At 35.8% G+C, this 24,017-nt stretch overlaps 1 protein-coding gene across 16 annotated transcripts in view; it reads right to left on the reverse strand.

Moving 5' to 3' along the window:
* C13H3orf67 (chromosome 13 C3orf67 homolog) overlaps positions 1-24,017 on the reverse strand; it is a 282,335-nt gene that overhangs the window by 80,594 nt on the left and 177,724 nt on the right. For 13 of the 16 annotated variants that reach the window (XR_002337601.1, XM_021069115.1, XM_021069106.1 and 10 more), the window contains one exon: positions 15,263-15,637. The exons of the other annotated variants lie outside the window; for them this stretch is intronic. Coding sequence is in view for 12 of the 13 variants with exons in the window: in XM_021069115.1 (XP_020924774.1) it covers positions 15,263-15,637 (375 nt within the window). In the remaining variant the exon portion in view is untranslated. The remainder of the gene's footprint in view (positions 1-15,262; positions 15,638-24,017) is intronic. 16 annotated transcript variants of the gene reach the window in all.

The following is a 24,017-nucleotide window of genomic DNA, read 5'->3' on the forward strand; positions in this document are numbered from 1 at the left end:
TTAGAAGCTCTCCAATGGAAACTACCCAAATTTCCATCAACAGCAGAACAGATAAATAAATGCTGTGAGTCACACAGCAGGACACTATACAGCACTGGCACTAGTGATATCTGAAGCTCACAAATGCAATGCTAAGTGAGAGAACCCAGGCACAAGAGAGTATACATGGTAAAATTAGGCTTGAGGGCTAGGGGAGGTTGTGAGGGCACAGTTACAGAAAGGGATAATGACAGGGAGAGAGCACAGTGGGGTGTTGGCACTGTTTTCTTTCTTGATTTAGATAATGGTCACATGGGCTTCTTCAGTTTATGAAAATTTATCAAAGTGTATGTTTATAATAGGCATGCTTTTCTATGACTAAACAACAGCAAAGAAATCTAAGCCTCAAAAAGACTTTTCCTAGAAAGTGATTAGTCATTAATCACTGCACCTTACTCTAGATGGTCTTAGTAGGGGGAAGAAAAGCAATTTGTAAATGTAGTTGGGAGTCAATATCACTGGAGTTTTAAGTCTGTATTTATTATTAAGAGTTTGAAGCTGTAATTAGAAAGTTTCAGAAGTTTTTTTGAACTTCAACATATCAGCAAGAAAAGTAGAACTCCATTTTCCAAAATTAATTTTAAACTTTAATTGGCATTTTAATTTGAAGATTAATCTCCTCCCTATTGCTATTTCCAGTGTTTTAATTTGTACATTGACATTTTTAATGCTAAGAGCTGATGGAAAATTAGTGTTCTAGGGCATCTCTTCTCCAACTAGCACTCCTTGAAGACTTGTTTTAAATTCCTGCATCCCACTTATCCCACACAAGAGTTTGCTCTGATTCACTGGGGATTAAAGGCCCATTAAATAGGAAGGAAGAGAAGACAGAAGCCACAAACATGAAATGTAAGCGACATATACTTGAGTACATAACTCACTCACAATAAATGGGTAGCTTTCAGCATGTGTCTTCACCATGCAAAAAGATAAATCCAAACTTAAAGACTAAGCCACAGTACAACTCAAAAAGCTTTGCTAAAGTTAAAGGATGCTACACCAATCTGCACAGCATAAATCAGGAGGCAGTCTATTTGAAAGAACCAACTGGTCAAAATCTGGATTGTGTTTTATATCAAAGGCGTTCATGTGGACCTAGGCTTACCCAGACTCAGTGCTGCCTCTGAAATGTCTGTAACAAATATTTCAGCATGAGACCTGGAGATACTTTAAAACCTCTGACTCAATCCATACTTTGTTATCCAGGCATGCTAATCTCTCAAACCTCCTCAAGTGGAAAATTCCTGGGTAATTAACTCCAATAGTGGCAACATTCCTTGCAAAGAGACAACTTTCTGTTTCATATATGTGGCTCCTTCTCTTCTTTTTTTCAGTATGAAAGGATTTAAAGAAAAATTCTTTATATTCACGTACTATATTTGTGTGGAATATCCTTTTAATCAATGACCTAAAAAGAAATATATTTCCATACATTTTGCCTTGGTAGTCAGCTTGCTAATTTTCATAAAGAATTCTCTGACAAGCATAGCTAAACTCTTATTAACCTTAAAATGAGTTGATAAACTATTTGTAATTTTTCAGTATCTATCTTCTGAGTTCAGGGTACTTTCTGAGTCTAACAATAAATATACATTAGACGGAATCTAGTAAAACCAAACTGAACAGGTTTTATATTATACTCAAGAATATGCCGTCTACAAGGTGACTGTAGCCTTGCACATGGGACAAGCATAGCAGTTATTGCAGTTTAAAGTATTACTTAAGGAACCAGGATGTTACCGAGGCTGCTCATAGAAATGAAAAGAGCAAAAGTTAGCCAAATGATGTTTCTGGAGTGGGAAGACAGCTTTAAGTAAGTTTGAACTGTTTTAGAATATAAATCTTGTTGTAATATGGTAATGACATATATTAACATCTGTATATGTTTTTGCACATTAAAATACTGCAAAGCTTCAAGTGGCAATAGAGGTTAAGTTGCCACGTGATCACAGAATTTTTTCAGTGGTCTTTAATTGGGGGTGATGGTCCAATGTGGTAGAAGATGCACAGGCTTTTCTGGACAAACATCCTGGGTTTGACACTCTGCCTTGTCACTTATATATGAACAAACTAAACCTCTTGCTTTCCGTGTATGTAAAATCAGTAAGGCCTCTTCAGAGGGGTAACGATAGAGTCTGGAGATAGTGTGGGGCACCCTGTAAAGGGCCCTGGGGCATGGCAAGTAGCCCAAATCCTTAAAGTTAGAAATGAGGTTCTTAATCAAAGACCAGATCTCAAGAGTTACCATTGTGGCTCAGCGGAAACAAATCCGACTAGCATCCGTGAGGACGCAGGTTTGATCCCTGGCCTTGCTCAGTGGGCTAAGGATCTGGTGTTGCTGTGGGCAGTGGTATAGGTCGCAGATGTGGCTCGGGTCTGGCATTGCTGTGGCTGTGCTGTAGGCTGGCAGCTATGGCTCTGATTTGACCCCTAGCCTGGGAACCACCATATGCCACAGGTGCAGCCCTTAAAAGACAAAAGATCAAAAAAAAAAAAAAACCTCATCCCAATGTTTAGAAAATAGCCTAGTGCCTCCTACATAAAATAGGAAAATGACAAGTCTGACTTGCTCCTCTTTATTTTTTTTTTTTTGCTATTTCTTCCTCCCGCATATGAGTTCCACTAGGTGATCGAGCTGTAGCACCAGCCTACCCAACCACAGCAACGCATCGAGCCGCGTCTGCAACCTACACCACAGCTCACGCACACCGATGTAAACACTGAGCAAGGCAGACTGAACCGCACCTCATGTTCTAGGATCGTAACCACTGCGCACACGGAATCCTGACTTGCTCCTCTTTAAAATGAGGAAAACCAAGACATCAAAAAAGACAGATTTCTCCTATAAACATTAGACTAGTAGGATGCTAATTTTAGCATTAGAATATTGGCGAACTGACAATGAAATGTCAGTGTGTTGATTAAATAATAATGTATTTTTCATTGACTCATACTTCTGATAGTCTCTTAATTTTTGTCGTCTTCCTAGCTACAATTTATGAAACTTTTGAGAATTTGAAACTGTTCTTCTTCATTAAGTAACTGGCACACTGTTCACATAACTAGCTACTCAGATACGGAGACATCAAAATGTCCTAATAGTTTTTGCAATTCATATCATCACCTAAATTTATTTTTATTTTTATTTATTTGTTTTGATTTTTAGGGCCACAGGCTAGGGGTTGAATTGGAGCTACCACTGCCAGCCTACATCACAGCCACATCAACATCAGATCAAGCCACATCTGTGATCTACACTACAGCTCACGGCAATGCCGGATCTTTAACCCACTGAGTGAGGCCAGGGATTAAACCCCCAACCTCATGGTTCCTAGTCAGATTCATTTCTGCTGCGCCACTACGGGAACTCCCATCACCTAAATTTTAAATCATAATTCAAAATGAATTATTTTTACATAAAAAACATACTCTAGACCATTTTGCCTTGGTGAACTAAATTAGACACCAGATACAAAGAAAGTGAAAGAAATAATCCCTATAGCGTCAGCAGGAGTGCAGAATGAAAAATACTCAAAAAGAAGGCAGAGGGCTAGGAAAAAGTTACACCTGGGAAAATTATATGTCTAATTCAAATACTTTTACTGGTCACACAAATGTTACTTAATCACCAAATTCTGTAGTTTCAGCAATATCCCCAGCAGTACATTGACAGGTAAGATTGAGATAATGACCTTGTTTTTTCAGAGTGCAGTTTCAATAAAACATCCAATATCAGACTCTTTTTCAAAGACTATTAATTGGCAGAAATGTACAATTTAATAAATGAAACATTCTTCCTAAGGTTTACATTTTGGTTTATTAAATACTGCTAGTCAACTTTCAGTTTGTTCCATCAATTGTGAAGCTACGTACGTACGTATCTAATTTAGCTCTGGGAACAGGGGCATGGAGGGTGGTCTGGTCTCTGGGGTATAACTGAAGAGACACTACATCCCACTTCTAAATATTTTTCTCTCTTCAGTGCATCCTTGAAAAATACCAACATGTTACCTGGCAGAAGTGACCCATTAATTTACTCTTATGTGAACACTTGATCCAACTATAAGCACAGGACAAGAAGCATATATTGAACAATCTGTTATTAGTTTCTAGAATTTTAAAGGTTTGCTTTAGAATGCTAGGCATACCGGTTTACATTTCTAACTACTTAGAAATAGGTACAAGAAAATGCACTATTGGATTATGGGCTGTTTCACATGTAGTATCTCATTCAATACTCATGACAACACTACAGAATAAGTTATTATAATTTTCTCCAAGTTTGTTTTGTTTGTTTGTTTGTTTTTTAGGGCTGCACCTGTGGCATATGGAGGTTCCCAGGCTAGGGGTCGAATTGGAGCTGTAGCCACCAGCCTATGCCACAGCCACAGCAATGAGGGATCCGAGCTGTGTCTGCTACATATACCATAGCTCACGGCAACATTGGATCCTTATCCCACTGAGCAAGGCCAGGAATTGAACCCGAATCCTCATGGATCCTAGTTGGGTTTGTGAACTGCCGAGCCATAAATGGAACTACTTCAAGTTTATTTATGATGTAACTGAGGCTCGGAGAGGCTAAGAAATGTGCCCAAGGTCATATAAGCAAAGAGGGACAAAGCCACAACTCAAATCCAGGTCTGTCTGATTTGAATTGGTGCTATGCACCATGGTGTCCACTGTTCTTGACTTCTAGTTTTGAAGAATGATAATGTGGCGAGACATGACATAGAACTCTGTTTAGGAAAGGCAAGGTGGCAAAGGGGAAGGCTCAGGGCATCATGAGGCCAGTGGGCATCTGTGGTGGAAGCTGCCAAAAGAGGGAGAGTCACCCCTATGTAAACCTGCACAACTGGGCCTGGGTGATGGACATATGTATAACACACGAGGCAATGGGACCTTGAGACAGGTGTTTTGCAACAATGGAATATTGTTGCAGATAAAGCAAGTCAGGGTTCATAAAGACATTTATGAATTCTTCAAACAATGCAATATTGTTAGAAAAATCAGCTGCAAATGGCATACTTGAGTGGCAAATTTAGAGGACAGATGGCTTCCCTTTGAACAAAGAGTATTATATACCCTAGAAAACAGAAATTTATGTAATGGAATAATGCCTTTAGAACTCTCAAATAATTTACAAATTGATTTTCCTCTAAGTCTGTTGTTCCTCTAAATTTGTTGAATAGTAAATGTTTATAATGCAAAAAATATATATGATGATAGATATTTGCTACTCCAATACTGGGTTCAAGTTTATCAGGGAGGTAATGAAACTAATCTTTTTTTTTATTATCCAAAGAAAATGGTTTGATAATTAAAAATTTGATCATATTATACCATGGCCTAAAATATCTTTTGTTGGATTTTTTTTTTTTTTTTTTTTTTTTGGGTCACACTCACGGCATATGGAGGTTCCCAGGCTTGAGGTCAGATTAGAGCTGTAGCTGCCAGCCTACGTCAGGGCCACAGCAACACAGGACCTGAGCCGTGTCAGCAATCTACACCACAGCTCTTGGGAATGCTGGATCCTCAATCCACTGAGCAAGGCCAGGGATTGAACCTGCATCCTCATGGATGCTAGTCAAGTTCGTTAACCACTGAGCCATGATGGGAACTCCTGGCTTTGTTTTTGTTTTTTTTTTTGCCTAAAATATCTTTAAAGATGTCCTTCCATAATTCAGTTTTGATTTTTAAAAACGGAAATGTGAGAATTAAACTCAGAAGTTATATATGATTCATTTTACAATTTTCTTCCTATAAAAAGTCACATCCTTTTTTTCTAGAGAGAATACCTGAATTTGTAATTGTTAGCATATTTTGTCCTTCTTATGAAAATAACAATTCTTTAAGAGGATCTAAATTTTTCTGGAACACCAAGAATGTTACGTGTCTTGTTTGTTTAAATATGCACATAATGCCATTTGCAGGTTTAAAATGATTCATTGAAAATTACTGGAATGCAGTAATACACATGGAAAAGTTTAATTACCAGCTATCTATATGGTTGCAATATTACCCAGAGGGCTGTACTTCTTCTTAATTAAAAATATTTTAACTTAATAATAGAGTACTTTATTAAGATATGAATAAAACATTGCAAGAAAGAAGTTTACCAAACAGTAAATCAATTTCAATAAGCATTTCTGAAAAGTTACTAATAAATACTCTTCCATATCAAGGGATTAGGAAAATAATTTTCTTGCACCTCCTTTTGTAAGCGTCTTTAATTTTCTTTTGTCATGAAGTCACTTCGCATTGGCAGTTTGTGAGAGCACAGATTTTCAATGGGATGTCCACTTACAATTCCTGATTGTAGTATCTTGATGCCTAAGTTGATGGCTCAGATATGTCCAGTCTGCCACAGTCCAGTAAATGACATGACTATCTGGTTGCTCAAGTCTTAAACATAAGCACCATCCTTGATTCTGCCTGTTTCCTCTTTCTTATATCCTATCAGTCCTACCTCCCAAGTATTCTAGAGATTGGCTGGTTACTTCCTTCATCTCCACTCTGAACTAACAGAGTAATGCCTCAACTGCCTTCCCTGCTTTTATGCCTGCACAGCTGGATCCATTCTGGATGCAGCCAGAGGAAAGAAACTTTTTGAATACAAATGTCATTGCCTTGTTTAAAAACCTTCAAAGACTTACTATTACATTTGGAATAAAAGCCAACCTCCAGACCCTGTCCTACCTGACTGTACATGATCTGGGCCTGTTTACCTCTTTGATCTCATTCTCTTCTACTTTCCCCTTGCCTATATGTCCCGCTACATGGGCCTCCTTTATTCCTCAAAGAGGCCCATTTCAGGAGTTTTGTACCTACTGCTTCCGATGCCTAAAACATTATCCCACCACTGGTTCTTGGCAGTGCTGGCTTCTTCTTAAACTTTAGATCTCAGCTCAGATGTTACCTACTCAGTCAGATAATATACAAAGTAACCACAATTCTGCCTAATCCTGCTACTCTATTATATCATACTGTTTTTTCCTTCCCAAGTCTTTATCATAGTTTTTAATCATTTTATGCACTTGTTTATTTGTTGGCACTACTTTCAAACAAATGAGGAGAGAGGCTTCATCTGTCTTGGTCAATGTATCTCTAGCAACTGGAAGAATACTTGACATCATAAGTTCTCAACAAAAGAGTTCTTATTTATTTCAAAGTAGAACCAGAATAAATATATCCCATCATCTGGAAGCCTTTTATTTTGGAATCTCAGCCTAGGGGGTAGAAATTCCCATACATGTCACATATGGACTACAGAGCTAGCCAGCAAAGGTGATTTCACACCTTTATTCATATTAATATTAGGTGTACTTATAGTCCCAGGATAATTCTCAAAATGTTCTTCTTGCATCAAGCACATTTCTTATGAGTTATACCAGTAGAATCTTTCTGGCTTGTCTGAGCTCAAAATGCCTGTGTTATAATTCAATACTGGGGCCAGACTATTAAGAATTAAATCTTAAATACACTAAAAGAAAAAAAGGTTTTCATTCAAATTAAATCCATTTGTGCAAGCAATTAGGTAAGAAGGAGAAATAAAAAGCATCAGATTGGAAAGAAAGAACTGTTTCTATTTACAATGACATATTTTATATAGGAAATTCTAAGGAATTCACAGAAACATTATTAGAACTAATAAATGTTCAGTACGGTTGCAAGATACAAAATCAATTGCACTTCTACATACTAGCAATGAACAAATAAAAAATGAAATTAAGAAAACGACCACATTTTCACAATAGCATCAAAAAGAATAAAATAGGAATACACTTACAAAAGAAGTGCAAGACTTGTACAATGAAAACTATAAAACATTGCTGAAAGAAACTATAGACATAAATAAATGAAAGACATCCCATGGATTAGAAAGCTTAATATTAAGATAGCAATATTCCCCATTTTAATCTATAGATTCAAGGCCATCCCTATGAAAACCCCAGCTGCCTTTTTGTAGAAACTGACAGGCTGATCTGCAAATTCATAGGGAATTGCCAGGGACCCAGCACAGTAGAAGATAGAATATGAAAGAACAAAGTTGGCAAACTCACACTTCCTGATTTCTAAGTCTACTACAAAACTAAAGTAATTAAGACAGTGTGGTACTGCATAAGGATAGACATATAAGTAAATAAAATAGAAGTCAGAGGTTAGAAATAAACCCTTACTTATTATGTTTAATTGATTTTTTAAAATGGTGGTCAGACAATTCAGTAGGTTAAGAATAGTCTTTCAACCAAATGAATATCCATATTCAAAAAAGTGTAGTTGAAACCTACTTTCCACTATACACAAAAATGACCTCAAAATGGATCATATAAAGTGAAAACCATAAAACTCTTAGAAGAAAACAGGAGTAAATCTTTGTGACTTTGGATTAGGAAGTAATTTTTTAGATATAATTCCAAAAGCAGAAGCAAAGAAGAAAAAAAATAAACTGGACTTCATCCAAATAAAAATATTTTATGTTTCAAAAGACACCACTGAAAATGAAAAGACAACTTACAAAATGGGAGAAAATATTTGCATATCATATATCTGACAAAAAACTTGTATCCAAATTCTTACAACTGAGCAATAAAAAGACATAAAACCCAATTAGAAAATAGGCAAAGGATTTGAATAGGCATTTCTCCAAAGGAGATATCAAATGGATAATAAGCACGTGAAAAGATGCTCAATATCTTTAGTCATTAGAGAAATGCACACCAAAACTACAATGAGATACCATTCACACTTAAGTAAAAAAGACAGACAATAAGAAGTATTGATTATGATGTGGAAAAATTGCTCCTTCCTGTCTCCTATTGCTAGTGGGAACGTAAAACGGTGCAGACTTGCAGATTTTTTAGAAAACAGTTTGGCAGTTCATTATAAGTTAAAAGTAAAGTTCCATAAGACCTAGAAATTCCCAGGTATATACATAAGAGGACTGAAAACATATGTACATAGAAAAACTTTCACATGAATGTTCATATCACCATCATTCATAATAGCCAAAAAATGGAAACAACCATCTATCAACAGATAAATGAATAAACAAATATGGCATATCTATATAGTGAATTACTATTCCTGCATAAAAAGGGATGAAATGCTACAAAATGGATGGACCTTGAAAACAATATGCTAAATGAAAGAATTTAAACATAAAAGGCTACATGTTATATGATTCTTTCTGCTTGAAATGTTCAGAAAAGGCAAATCCAGAGACAAAAAATAGATTAGTGGTTGCCAGGAGTTTGAGGTGGGGTGGGGAGGGATGAATACGGAGTCACATTTCTTTTGGGGTGATGACAGGTGGGGATACTCACCACTATACTAATGAGGATGCACCACTCTTTTGGGGTGATGAAAATAATCTAAAATTAGATAGTAGTGGAGTTCTCATCATGGTACAGTGGAAACGAATCCAACTAGGAACCATGAGGTTGTGGGTTTGATTCCTGGCCTTGCTGAGTGGGTTAAGGATCTGGCATTCCTGCGAGCTGTGGTGTGGGTCGCAGATGTGGCTCAGATCTGGTGTTGCTGTAGCTCTGGTGTAGGCCAGCAGCAATAGCTCCAATTAGACCCCTAGCCTGGGAGACACCATATGCTGTGGGTGTGGCCCTAAAAAGACAAAAGACAAATAAATAAATAAATAAAATAAAACTAGATAGTAGTAATGGTTGCACAACTCTGTAAATATTCTTTAAAAAAGCTGACTTCCATATTATGTGAATTAAATCTCAGTAAAGTAATTATTTTTAAAAAAGTCACCCTGCAGGTTTCTGGGATTTGAAGAAAAATCCCTTTGTGAGTGAGTAAGCATATAACACTCTTACAAAGAAACTTGTTTTCACAGATTCTTAGTAGCAAACATTAAATGGAGAGAATGTCAATTATTAGAACCCTTCCACTATGACCATGAATTTCTTTTTTAAATTGTTATCTCTGGAAGAACACTTCATTCCTATTGTAAATTCACTTTGAAATGGGGCAGAAAGCCTATGCCTTCAATCATTTTATAGCCTATTAAACTGAGATGATCACATTCGCAAATGTGAGCCACAGAGTGTAGCAATCACATGGGTTGTTAGAAGGTAAATTTTATTAGCCTGAATTTTGACACTGAGGTCAAAGCTCTCTGCACAAAAGGGAAGCAATGTCCTTTTGCTTTTCTCTCTTTATCAAAGATAAAGCTTCTACCTTTCATCCTTTTGAAGTGATTGCTCTGTCAGTCTCCTTAGCTGTAAAATGGAATAGTAATATCTCAGAGGGCTCCTGCACAGAAGAGACACATGTCAGGCTTGTTCTTTGTAATCTGTAGTGAGCAGCTTTAAGAAAGGTCTCTTGAAATAACCAAAATGGTTTCTGGGAACTGTCATCCTAAAAGCTTCTTAAATGAAGAGAATGGGTGAAGAAAATCCCCTGCTCTCTTTCTCCAAATTTTGGTCCCTTTCCTCCTTTCAATATTCCCTGGTATTATCAGAGAGCACTATCTTTCAGGCAGTGGATTTTGCTGAGTGGCCAGGTACTTAAAGTCCATTTGTGCCTGAAGCTCCCAAACTGATTTTCATGCTCTGGTTTTATTTCTACAGAAAGATAAAATGATCAAAAAGAAACTATCTATTGGATACATAGGATGACAGATTCTATCTAATAGAAGGTGGTGGCAAAGAAATTAGGGGGAAAATGTAGTGGAATTCTTCTCACAGACTTGTTTTTGTTATGTTTTTGATAGCCCAGTATGGACTATGAAGTGAAGTGAAGTACCATCATAGGATAAATGTGTAAGGTTAATTTATTCACTGTATTCCAATTATTAGCACATTCAAAGAAGAAATTACACTTAAGCAGGACAAGAACATCCATTTTAGAAATATTTTCAAAAATAAGAAACACGCAAAAAATATTATTGACCATTTTCTTAAATGACCATAAAGAAAATCCATTTTCATTAGGTTAAGTGATCTACTATTTTCTTATATACACACATACACTAATGCACACAAGCATGAGAAATACAGGAAAATATATTTGTTTTATCTTTGGATGTTTCTTGAATAGAGGCTATCACTTTTCTGACTTAGTGCATGTTTATGTGGCATAGCATGGTATGGAAGACACAGGCAGTAGCTCCAGGTTCAGACAGTCTAGGTTCAAGCTGTGACTCCCCTACTAACTGTTATCCTTGAACAAAGTGCATAATTATTCTGGACTTCATTTTCCTTCTCTGAAAAATAGGGACGTTGATAGTTTTTAACCTCTCAAGGTCACTGTGAGGATTAAATACTGCATATAAAAAGTCTTGCCACAGTGACTGGAACATATTTAAGAAATATCGATTCTGATCACAATGGTATGAAATTAGAAATCAACCATGGGAAGAAAGCTGGAAAAATCACACGTATGTGGAGACTGAACAACATACTGCTGAACAACTACTGAGTCAATGAAAAAATAAAAAGAGAAATAAGAAATACCTGAAAACAAATGAAAATGGAAATATGATACACCAAAATCTATGGAATACAGCCAAAGCAGCACCAAGAAGGAATTTTATAGCAATAAAAAGAAATAAGGAAAATATCAAATAACTATATAAACTTATACCTAAAGGAACTATGGAAAAAAAGAACAAAGGAAGCCAGCCCAAAGGTGCAGGTAAAAGGAAATAAAAAAGATCAGAACAGAAATAAATGAAATAGAGTCTAAAAAGACAATCGAACATGTCAATGAAATTAAAAGCTGGTTCTTTGTAAAGATAATAAAAGTGACAAATCTTTAGCTAAATTTAGTAATAGAGAGAGGCTCTGATAAATAAAATCAGAAATTAAGGAGGTAAAATAACAACAATTACCACAGAAAGACAAAGGATTATAAAAGAATATTATGAACAACAAATTAGACTACTAAATAAATGGACAATTTTTTAGAATCATACAACAGTCTAAGACTGAATCATGGAGAAACAAAAAATCTGAATAGACTGATCATTAGTAAATAGATTTAAACATCAATCAAAAATCTCTTCCAAACAAAAGTCCAGGACCAGATGGCTTCACAGGTGAATTCTATCAAATATTCAAAGAAGATTTAATATATATCCTTTTCAAACTCTTCAAAAAATTATAGAAGAGGGAATGCTCCCTAACTCATTTTACAAGGCCAGTATTATCCTGATACCAAATTCAGACAAACACAACAGAAAAAAAGAAAAGGCCCATATCTTTGATGAACATAGATGCAAAAATCCTCAACAAAATATTAGTTAAACCAAATATAACAATATATTAAAAAGGATCATATATCATTATCAAGCAGGAGTTACTCCATGGATGCAAAGATGGTTCAACATTCCCAAATAAAAAAAAAACATGACACACCACATTAACAAAATGAAGAATAAAAAGTATATAATCATCTCAATAGACGCAGAAAAAGCATATGGCCAATTCAACACCAATTTATGATAAAAATCTCTCAATAAAATGAGTATAGGGAGAACATGCTTCAACATAAGTCATATATGAAAATTCATGGGTAACATTACACTCAATGGTGGAACACAGAAGGCTATCCCTCTAAAATCATGAATAAGAAAAGGACGCCCAAGAATCCACACTCTCACCCCTCTTATTCAACACAGCAGTGGGAGTCCTAGCCAGAGCAATCAGGCAAGACAAAGGAATAAAAGGCTTTCTAATTGGAAAGGAAGAAGAAAAACTCACTATTTGAAGATAACATGATATTATATTAAGAAAATCCTTAAGACTCCACTAAAAAAACCAAATTATTAGAAATAATAAACACAGTAAAGTTACAGGGTACAAAATAAACACATAAAAAATCTGTTGCATTTATATATGTTAGCAATGAGCTAGCAGAAAGAAAAATTAAGAAAGCAATCCCATTCACAATGACAATAAAGATAAAACACTGAGGAATAAATTTAAATGAGATGAAAGACATGTTCACTGAAAACTTTAGGACATTGTTGAAAGAAGCTGAAGAAGACACAAATAAATGGAAAGATATTCTGTGCTCATGAGTTGGAAGAATTAACATTGTTGAAATGGTCATATTGCCTAAAGCAACCTACAGATTTAATGCAACCCCTATCAAAATCTCAAGGACACTGTTCACAGAAATAGAACCAAAAAACTCCAAAATTAATATGGAATCATAAAAGACCTCAAGTGGCCAAAGCAATCCTGAGTAAAAAGAACAAAGCTGGAACTTATCACATGCCCTGATTTCAAACTATATTACAAAGCTATAACAATCAAAACAGCATGCTATTGGCAGAAAAACAGATGAAAAGATCAGTGGAACAAAACTGAGAGGCCAGAAATAAACCCATACATTTGTGGACAATTAACTTATGACAATGGAGCAAAGAACATATGCTAGAGAAAGGAAAGTCTCTTCAATAAATGGTGTTGGGAAAACTGGATAGACACATGCAAAAAAAAAAAAAAAAAAAAAAAAAAAAAGAAAAGAAACCAGACTATCCTCTCACAACATATACAAAAATCAACTCAAAACAGATTGAACAAAGACTTACATTTAAGATCTGAAACAATAAAATTCCTAGAAGAAAAAACATAGGCAGCACTGACATTGGTCTTAGCAGGATCTTTCTAAATATGTCTCCTCAGGCACAAGAAACAAAAGCAAAAATAAATGGGACTATATCATACTAAAAAGTTTTTGCATAGCAAAGGGAACTATCAACAACAAGAAAAGATGACCTACCAAGTGGGAGATGCATTTGCAAGTCATATATCTGATAAGTGGTTAATACCTCAAATACACAAAGAACTCATTCAACAACCAAAAATCCCCCCAAATAACCCAAATAACCCAATTAAAAAATGGGCAGAGGAAGTGAAGAGACATTTTCCCAAAGACATATATAGATGGCCAACAGGCACATGAAAAGATGTTCAACATCGCTAATTACCATGAAAATGCAAATCAAAACCACAAGGAGAGATCACCTCACACCTGTTAGAAAGGCTGTTATCAAAAAGAGAACAAGCTTCTGATGTGGTGCAATGGGTTAAGGATCCAGCATTTCTCTGCAGCACCTCGGGTTGCTGCCAAGGCATGGGTTCTATCCCCAGCCTGACACAGTGGGCTAGGAATATAAAAAACAGACAAAAAACCAAAACAAAAAAAAAAAATGAACAAACCAAATCAAAATAAAACAAGCAGATACAGAGGACAGAACTGTGGTTACTAGAGGGGAAGGTTTTGGATGGGGGAGAGTGAATGGGTCAAGGGGATTAACTCTGTGGTGACAGAAACTAAATTTTTGGTGTTGAGCGTGCTGTAGTGAATATAGCAGTAGAAAACAAAATGCTATACACATGAAACTTACACGAGTTTATAAACTGTTTCTCAATGCAAAATAAAGAAAATTAAAAATATGAGTTGATGGTAATGATGTATATGCCTATTACCTGTACTAGGTAAAAATTAATTCTCTCTTAACATGTTTAGGACATAACTGAACCAAAGTTTTACACTGCAATGCACACAAAATAGTTAGGAGATAAATTTAAAAAACCTTTAATATTTTAAAAAATGGATTATAAGTGTCATTTGTTCTGCATAGCCTCATTTGTTCTCCAGTTTCCATGTACAGCTATAGGGGAACTGAAGGAAGAAAAGTATTCACATAGGAAAGGAAAAAAATCAATCTGATGGACATGAATATAGCCACCAATCTAGCCTAGGGATTTATTCAATGACACTGCTTTACTGTTAACCTTCACTCACATCATTTATTATTTGGGGAATGGCTGCAAAGAGACCAGAAAGTGAATAGAATAATGATGTTTTTATGGGCCCTAATGTAGATTGTTATTGAAAATCTGTCAATTTTACTGGCAAGCCTTTGGCTCAGAAATAAGATCTTCATTTATAATTTGCAGGCAGTGATAGCTCAAATTATGAGAAGTAACTGGGAAATAAAAAATAACTATTATGATAATTACCACTCTCATTAAAAACATGAGGCATTCTATTATCACTGGGATGTGCAAGATACTTTTTAACAGCTGCTGTTACTGAGCTAAAACACATCTAAATAGGGAAGAAAATACATTACTGATCACCCAAATGATGAAAAATAGATACTGCTGAAAATGTGTACAAAGTGGAACAGAACAGAACACAGCAGGATGTACTGCCCACATATGTAAACCAGAGTGAAACCACTTACAGACACTTCAGGAATCGGTTTCAACATCTCCCCTGAAATTTCCTTTCCAGAGATTTTGTATAGTGAAGCTGACACTTGATGGGCTAGTAGGTCCTTTGCCTTGATAATAGGATCTGGAATTTCTGGAGAAGATTCACTCCTTATTCCAGGGGGAGAAAGGCATGGTGTAGGCACCAAACTCATTTCAAAGTCTCTTTTATCTATCTGCTCCATCAAGGAATTCTGGCTTTCTGATGCTCCTGCTTCAGCGTTGGCACTTTTTTGATATCCTTTACTTGTCCACTTTGCAGCCTTCCCCAGCATGCTCTCTAATAACTGAGTTAAGCCTGGAGGACTAGTTGCTGGGGCTGGAGAACCCTGGACACCGTGGTTACCCTACATAGAGGAACAAAGTGACATCATTTTGAGAAGAAACTTATGGTGAACAAGTTATTGAGTATAAGTTATTATTCTCAGTAAGTTAATATATTCTCTGAATAAAGCAAAAGTATAATAAATATATATATACACACACACACTATTTTATTCTGTAATAAAAATATGAGAAACTAAAAAGCGCAACACAAACAGGTATAAATCTTTTGCTAAGATGCCTTGCTATGTTTGTCTCTGGTCTTGGTAAGGCGTGTTTTTTTTTTTTTTTTTTTTTTTTTTTTGTCTTTTTGCCTTTTCTGCGGCTGCTCCCAGGGCATATGGAGGTTCCCAGGCTAGGGGTCTAATCAGAGCTGCAGCTGCTGGCCTACACCAGAGTCACAGCAATGTGGGACCCAAGTCGCGTCTGCAACCTACACCACAGCTCACGGCAACACGGGATCCTTAACCCACTGAGCAAGACCAGGGATCTAACCCGCAACCTCATGGTTCCTAGTCAGATTCGTTAACCACTGAGCCACGACGGGAACTCCAAGGCGTGTTTTTTTTTTTTTGTTTTTTTTTACCAGTGAATGAGAAGAGAATATTTAGGAAATAGTTGTTGTAATATTCATTCCAAAGAAAGCATGAAAAAGAAAAGGATTCATAAAATGTTACCTAAAACATCTAAGAACTATGTACTTTGGCTGCCTGATAAGCTAACTCCATTAGAAAAGAAAGAACTAGAACTTATGGTATTTATCTTATTTAAGTAGGGAAATGCTATTCTTAAAACAAGTTAGCCTATCAAGGTATTATTGCTTTAATTGTTCTAGGGAAGTTTTATTGTTCAATAGCAATAGATAATAAAGCATAGCTTGTGAAATATTTTTCTCACATAAAATTTTCAGTTATGGAAGGTATTGACATAAAACAGGACCTTCATTAAATATAATTATTTGGAAAGATGAAAACAAAAACCAGAAGCATTTTTACTAATGTATAGTTCTGGAATTATCCCTGGAAAGAAAAAATTTTAATTTTTAAAATCTGAGAAAGGAGGAATTACAAACAAATGAACAAAATCAACGGCCATGAAAATAAATAAGAAAAATGAGAAATATGGTACTATCTCAGCTGGTAAATTTTTTCTGCTATAAAACAATATATCTAAAGAAAAAACTAATGTGATAATTGCTTATACTTGCCACAAGATTTTTCTAACTTATCTGTTTAAATATATAATAAACTTAGAATAGAAAAAAATCAATAAAAGCAGAGTATATTTAGAAGACATTTATTTGTTGTCTGGGAATGTACTATCTTACATTTTGTTTCAGTAAGCTATCCCCTTATCTTTCATGTATAAATAAACCAAGCATCTGTTTATTTTCAAAGTTTGGTATTTTTAAAGAGAATAACTGAATGACCGAACAATTCAGCTTCTTCCTGAATGTTTGGCCATCATACACTTCAAGACAGAGATTACTATTTAAGGTGAAATTTCCCTTTCAGTAGAAGTGCAGTGTGTGTAAAGGTGAGAAAGCCTGCTTTAGCTGGGCACAGGGCAAGAGAGGAATTTATTAAACCTTTTAATTAGAAGGTATCTGTCTGTATGCCTATCTATCACTGTTCTGCTTCTCCTTCTTCCTCACCACTGGCTAGGTATTGCTCTAGGTGCTGCATATGCTGGGAATATAAGGATAGACAGAAGTTAATCCCTGACATACAGGGACTTTATCCAGAAGGCAACAGAGGTCTTTGAGTGATCTGATGGAAGGGATTGTTGTGAAGGCACAAAATAGACGGCATGGGAATGAGTTTGCATAGACATTACAGGGTGTCTGTGGAGAGAGTAGTAAGGGGGAGCCAATTAGGAGACTATTAAATTGTAATGATTAAAATGCTGAGCTGGCTGCCTTAATTCAATGGTTGCATGATACAGAGGCTTGACTGATTTAGGAGTTCTGTAGAAGGCAGAGTATGTTGTACTTAGTGACTCTGGAAAGCTTTTACATAGACTCTGTAATCCCTAATTCTGTCATGTTATGATTTTCTTTTCTTGTGGAAAGCAGTTGGGTTTATTGGACAACTATGCTTTCGAGAAAGGTACATTGGGTCTCAGAACCTCTCCTAAGAAACAGCTTGTCTCTTTGAGTAAAGAAAGAGCTGCAGTATCTAAGGAACTTTTACAAACCTTTCTTCTTAGTATTCATTCTGGGCCTCAATTTTCTTTTGTCTATGTTGGCTTGATCTTCTGATACTTATATATCATTTAAATGATGGAGAAATTTATTTTTCAGAGTCCCAGATAGGGTAAAGAAAAGATACTGATTGGGTGTCAGTCCATGGGTCCTTGCTCTATGCTCCAAGTGGAAAAATAATTAGAGTAAAAAAGTTCTGCCCTGTGACAGTACCATGTGGCCTGAGATGCAGGCATTAGGCAACTCTCTCTGCTGTGTATTTACTGAGTGAGTTGTGTCCTTCACCACCATCCTGGGACCTCTCAGGATGTTCATATCATTGGAAAACTCTGCCTTCAGACAGAAAACTGGAAAGAGTGCAAGAGACCTGAATAATGCCTGGTGTTTTGAATTACTACGGAATGGAGTGGTGACTCTTGCAATTTTTGTTTCACAGAGACATAAAGAGAATAAAATTTTAGTCAATTTTCTATAAAAAGGTAAAGAGAGAATAGAGCAAACATCCTCAAGCCTTAATTTGAAAAAGGTACTGGTGGAAGTAGGAGATTGAAAAAATTTGATCTGGGAGGCAGGATCAGGATGTAATACATGGAGGACTAAGAGATGGAGCTCACCTTCTCCCACAAACACATCAAAAAAAAAAAAAAAACTGTACATGTAGAACATTCTGCACAGGACACCTACTGAATTCTGGTAGAAGACCTCAGACTTCCAAAATGGCAAGAAACTCTCCACATAACTGGGTAGAAAAAAAGGAGAGGGAGAGAGAAGAGAGAGGAAAAAAAAAAAAAAAAAAGGAAATAGGACAGGACCAGCACTCCTGAGAGAGAGATATGAAAGAGGAAAAGAATCCGAACCCAGGGAGGCCACCTAACTGATGGGGAGATCAGATGGGACAGAAGGGGAACCTCAGAGCCTCAGAGAAAAGCACAGCAGCCTGACTGAGGAGGGTAAAGCCAAGAGAGTACAGTACAGGTGATACGTACTAACACCCAGGCACCACAGCCTGAGGCACTAGGGTGGGTGCTGGGCACTGAGACTTGGGCTATGGAGGTCAGTTCTGGGAAGAGGACAAGGGTTGTCTGTGTGGAAACAGCCGGAGGGAGTTAGGGAGCAGTATGCCACAGCTGGCAGGAGGTGGTGAATATCTTTGATGAATACAGATGCAAACATTCTCAACAAAGTTTTAGCAAACTGAATACAACACATAAAAAAGATCATAAACCATATCAAGTGGGATTCATCTTAAGTTCACAAGGATGGTTCAACATATGCAAATCAATGTAATACACCCCATTAACAAAAGAAAAATTAAAAACCACATTGTCAAGCATTTGATAAATCCAAGAAACATTCATGATTAAAACTCTTACCAAAGTGGGTATTGAAGGAACATATCTCAATATAATAAAAGCCATTTATGACAAGTCCACAGCCAATATAATACTCAACAGAGAAAAGCTGACAGCCTACCTGCTAAAATCTGGAACAATACAAGGATGCCCATTCTCATCACTTTTATTCAACATAGTATTGGAAGTCCTGGCCATGGCAATCAGACAAAAAAAGAAATAAAGAAATAAAAGCCATCCAAATTGGAAGAGATGAGGTAAAATTGCCCTTATATGTAGATGACAGGACACCATACACAGAAAACCCTAAGGACTCCACACAGAAGCTACTCGAACTGATCAACAATGAATTCAGCAAAGCAGTGGGATATAAAATTAATATCAGAAAATTCATTACATTTCTGTACAGTGACAATGAAATATTAGAAAAGGAATATAAAAAAACAATACGTTTTAAAATCACACCAAAACAAAACAAAACAAAAAAACCCAAAAAACCAAAAAACAAAACCTAGGAACAAACCTGACCAAGGAGGTAAAAGATTTATAGGCTGAGAACTATGAAACATTAATCAAGGAAATTAATGAGAATTCCAAAAAAATGGAAAGATATCCCATACTCAAAGGCATTTTCCACAGAACTAGAACAAATAATCCTAAAATTTATATGGAATCACTAAAGATCCAGAATTGCCAAAGTAATCCTGAGGGAAAAAAAGCAGAAGGCATAACTCTCCCAGATTTCAGATAATATTACAAAGCTACAGTAATCAAGAGAGTGTGGTACTGATACAAAAACAGACATACAGATCAATGGAACAGAACAGAGATCCCAGAAATAAACCCAGACACCTATGGTCAATTGATCTTTGACAAAGGAGGGAAGAATATCAAATGGGAAAAAGACAGTCTTCAGCAAGTGGTATTGGCAAAATTGGACAGCCTCATGTAAATCAATGAAACTAGAACACACTCTCACACCATACACAAAAATAAACTCAAAATGGCTTAAAGACTTAAACATAAGACAAGACATCATAAAACTCCTAAAAGAGAACACAAGCAAAAGATTCTCTGACATAAACCGTACAAGTGTTTTCTTAGGTCAGTCTCCCAAGGAAATAGAAATAAAAACAAAAATAAACAAATGGGACCTAATGAAATAGCAAAGGAAACCATAAAAAAAACTGAAAAGATAATCCATGAGATGGGAAAAAACAGCTACAGATGATGCAACCCACAAGGGCTTAATCTCCAAAATACTTAAACAAATCAACAACTCAAAAACAAAAACTCAAACAACCCAATCAAAAAATGGGCAGGAGACCTAAATAGACATTTCTCCAAAGACATACGGATGGCCAACAGGCATGTGAAAAAATGCTCAACATCACTAGTTATGAGAAATGCAAATCAAATGAGGTACCACCTTACGCTGGTCAGAACAGCCATCATTAGTAAGTCTACAAATAACAAATGCTATAGAGGGTGTGGAGAAAAGGGAACCCTTTGTTGGTGGGAATGTAAATAGGCACAACCATTATGGAAAACAGTATGGAGGCTCCTCAGAAAACTAAGTATAAAATTACCATACGATCCAGCAATCCCACTCCTGCGCATACACCCTGACAAAACTATAATTCAAAAAGATACATGCACCTATATGTCATAGCAGCACTATTCCCAATGGCTGAGACATGGAAACAACTTAAATGTCCATCAATAGATGAATGGATTAAGAAGATGTGGTACATATATACAATGGAATACTACTCAACCATAAGAGAATGAAATAATGCCATATGCTGCAAAGTGGATGCAACTAGAGATTCTCATACTAAGTAAGTCATAAAGACAAAGACAAATACCATATGATACCACTTACATGTGCAATCTAAAATATGGCACAAATGAAGCTATATACAAAACAGAAACAGACCCACAGACATAGAGTAGAGACCTGTGGTTGCTAAGGGGCAGAGGGGAAGAAGTGGGATGGACTGGGAGTTTGGGGTTAGTACATGCAAACTATTACATTTAGAATGGATAAGCAATGAGGTCCTACTGAATAGCATAGGGAACTATATCCAATCACTTGGGACAGAATATGATGGAAGATAATACGAGAAAAAAAATACATGTATGTATGACTGGGTCACTCTGCTGTACAGCAGAAATTGGCACAACATATAAATCAAGCATATTTTATTAAAAAATCAGTCTGGTCACTAGACAGTGCTACATCTGCTTCAACTTTTTAAAAATTCCAGTTTAATTTACTATAATTTTTATATACAATAGACAGTGGGATATGTGTGACCACTTATTCACTTCCATCATATTTTCACAATAAAAAAATAAAGACATGAACTGTGGATTAAAAACATTCTGGCCCTAAATACAGGCTATTTAAGGGGAAAAGGAATAATTTCCTCTTTGGGCCAGAATCTCTGGATCACTCTGGGATTCCATTTTGTATATGACATGTGTAAAATTAGGAGCTTTTCCAACAACCATTAGTTCAATAATGGACAGTGCCCTTGAGAGTTATAAAGTCTAATAGCAGAAAGATAGATACATACAAAGGTAATAATTTCATAAGCTAGAAACTAGTAAATTTCATTTAAAAATTTCAGATATACTATTATGAGAATTTAGAAGAACACACCGAGAACCAGTGTTTGCTATATCATTTAAAAACAACTTTAAAAATCAATGTATTTTATAAGAAGTGTGACTTTTCCATCTGTAAGTTGGTCAGAGTACAGCCTTTTCTTTCTTTGGGTAGTTTACTTAGGAGTATTTCTTTTTACATGGCATGAGCAGTGATTACATACAGGGAACTATTCTCGAATAAGTATATGGACATTTACCTCACATCTTCCCAAAGATATATCCTGGTTTGGAGATGAGTTGAGAAATGAACAGATTTAGCTGCGTTCCCTGGTAAGCACTCATTTTCTTGGTTATTGCATTTCCACATTAATATGTTTCTATGGCATTTTAAGTACATGGAAAAGACAAATAACTGGGGCATCTGGACAGAACACAAAAGGCTTGCTCCCTCTGGCTGTCCCAGAACCACTACTTCTGGTTTATCCCAGATTTTCAAAGGGGAATTAGGATAAATGGGAAAGATAAGACAATATATGAAGCTAACATTTTAAGTTAGGTCAGCTCCTATTTTTGAGAGGAAATAAATGGAGAATAAAAAACAGTATAGTATTTGCTAGCAGTGGTACACCTATAAAATCTTACTCCTTCCTTTAGTGATGATTTTGACTTATCAAAATAGATAATATAGTATAGATGATGTTTATTGCTTTTATATGTGTAAGCTCAATATGCTTTTGGATTAATTTTGTCCTGTGTAACATATATATTTATTATATGTGTAAGAATTTAGTTTACTATAATTTGATTGAAATATAACCACTCTCCTTAATTTGGTTTATCATTCAGCTACTGAAAAACTGCAGAGCAACTGAATATAATTTGTCAGAGTAGTCAAGAATTTGTTATGCCATTTTCATATTCCAATCATCTGTTCATCTGTTTCTCAGAAGAACAAATACAAAATGTTTTTGATTTAACTTAATATATATTTTTCAAAGTCCCCAGTTTTTTGAACCATTTGTCTTCTGGGCTCAGAAACATTTGTTTGTTAAATATTCAATCACGCCCCAGTGCCAGGAACATCAATAGAGTTTGCCTGATTAACTGCAGCACAGCATATGTACGCTGAAGTTGAGAATGATTTCCCCAAGGACCCAACACTTTCTCTAGTGAACTACATTTCTTAAAAGGACATGCAGATGGGCATTTGGACAATAATTTCTGGATGCGCAAAACGAATTGCTCTTGCTGAGTTGTAATTTTAAAAAGATAATTTTAATGACTCTTGAGGGCCACCTACTTGGAGCAGATGGGACCCAGGCTCTTTGTATTACAACTTTAATGTTGAGTGAGTCAGGATAGAACTCTGTTTTAGCCTTTGTAAAAGTGGATGATCATATTTATTTACATTTCAATTGTTTTTAAAATCAGTTCACCATGAAAAAAGTCTCATATAACATTTTTAAAGGTTCTGAAGAAAACACATCAGCAATATTCCAAACACACTTTTGATAGCAATTTTGAATTTGTAATTGAGATAGTCAGCAAGAATTCTTTACTTTCGTCCAAAATTTCAGTGACTAAATATGTGTACTGACAGCAGCTTTTAGTTGAACTACAGTGCTAACAGACACTAGAGATGATACAGGTTGCCAACTAAAGATCACAGTTTTTTTGTACAGATACAGCTAAAGATATTAGTTGTAACAGAATGAAAAAAATCATTTCTTCTTTGATGATAGCAGGCTGGCCATTCGAATGCATCTTAAGTGTCTTTGCTAACAACTATCCCTACAACCATTCCTTAGAAGTATTTCTACTTCTACCTCCTGAATTCAGAAACTATTAAATAATAGTTCTCTCTGGGTGGCAAAGGTAATTGATAGTGGTATCTGAGAAATCACTTTACTAGTTTATGAACAAATAAAATGAAAGAAAGATGCGACTGTAACTAACCCACAGCATGCTTGATATAACAAGGACTTGGGCAAATTACCTTTTTAAGTATCTTTACCTGCAGCTAATGATACCTCACAGATAAATCATAGCAGAAGTTACAAGGACTGAAATGGGATGGGCAAACACGTCATGTGAATATTTGGGGAAAATGAGATTCCTTTAATTGTTCAAGACAAAACATGTTTTCTTATACGTTAGACTTCATGCTCTTTAAGTGGTAAAACAAATACTTTTTATAAAAACTCCTATTTATAACCAAACATTTATCTGCTC

Source organism: Sus scrofa, chromosome 13, assembly GCF_000003025.6.
Source record: "Sus scrofa isolate TJ Tabasco breed Duroc chromosome 13, Sscrofa11.1, whole genome shotgun sequence".
Taxonomy (NCBI): Eukaryota; Metazoa; Chordata; class Mammalia; order Artiodactyla; family Suidae; genus Sus; species Sus scrofa.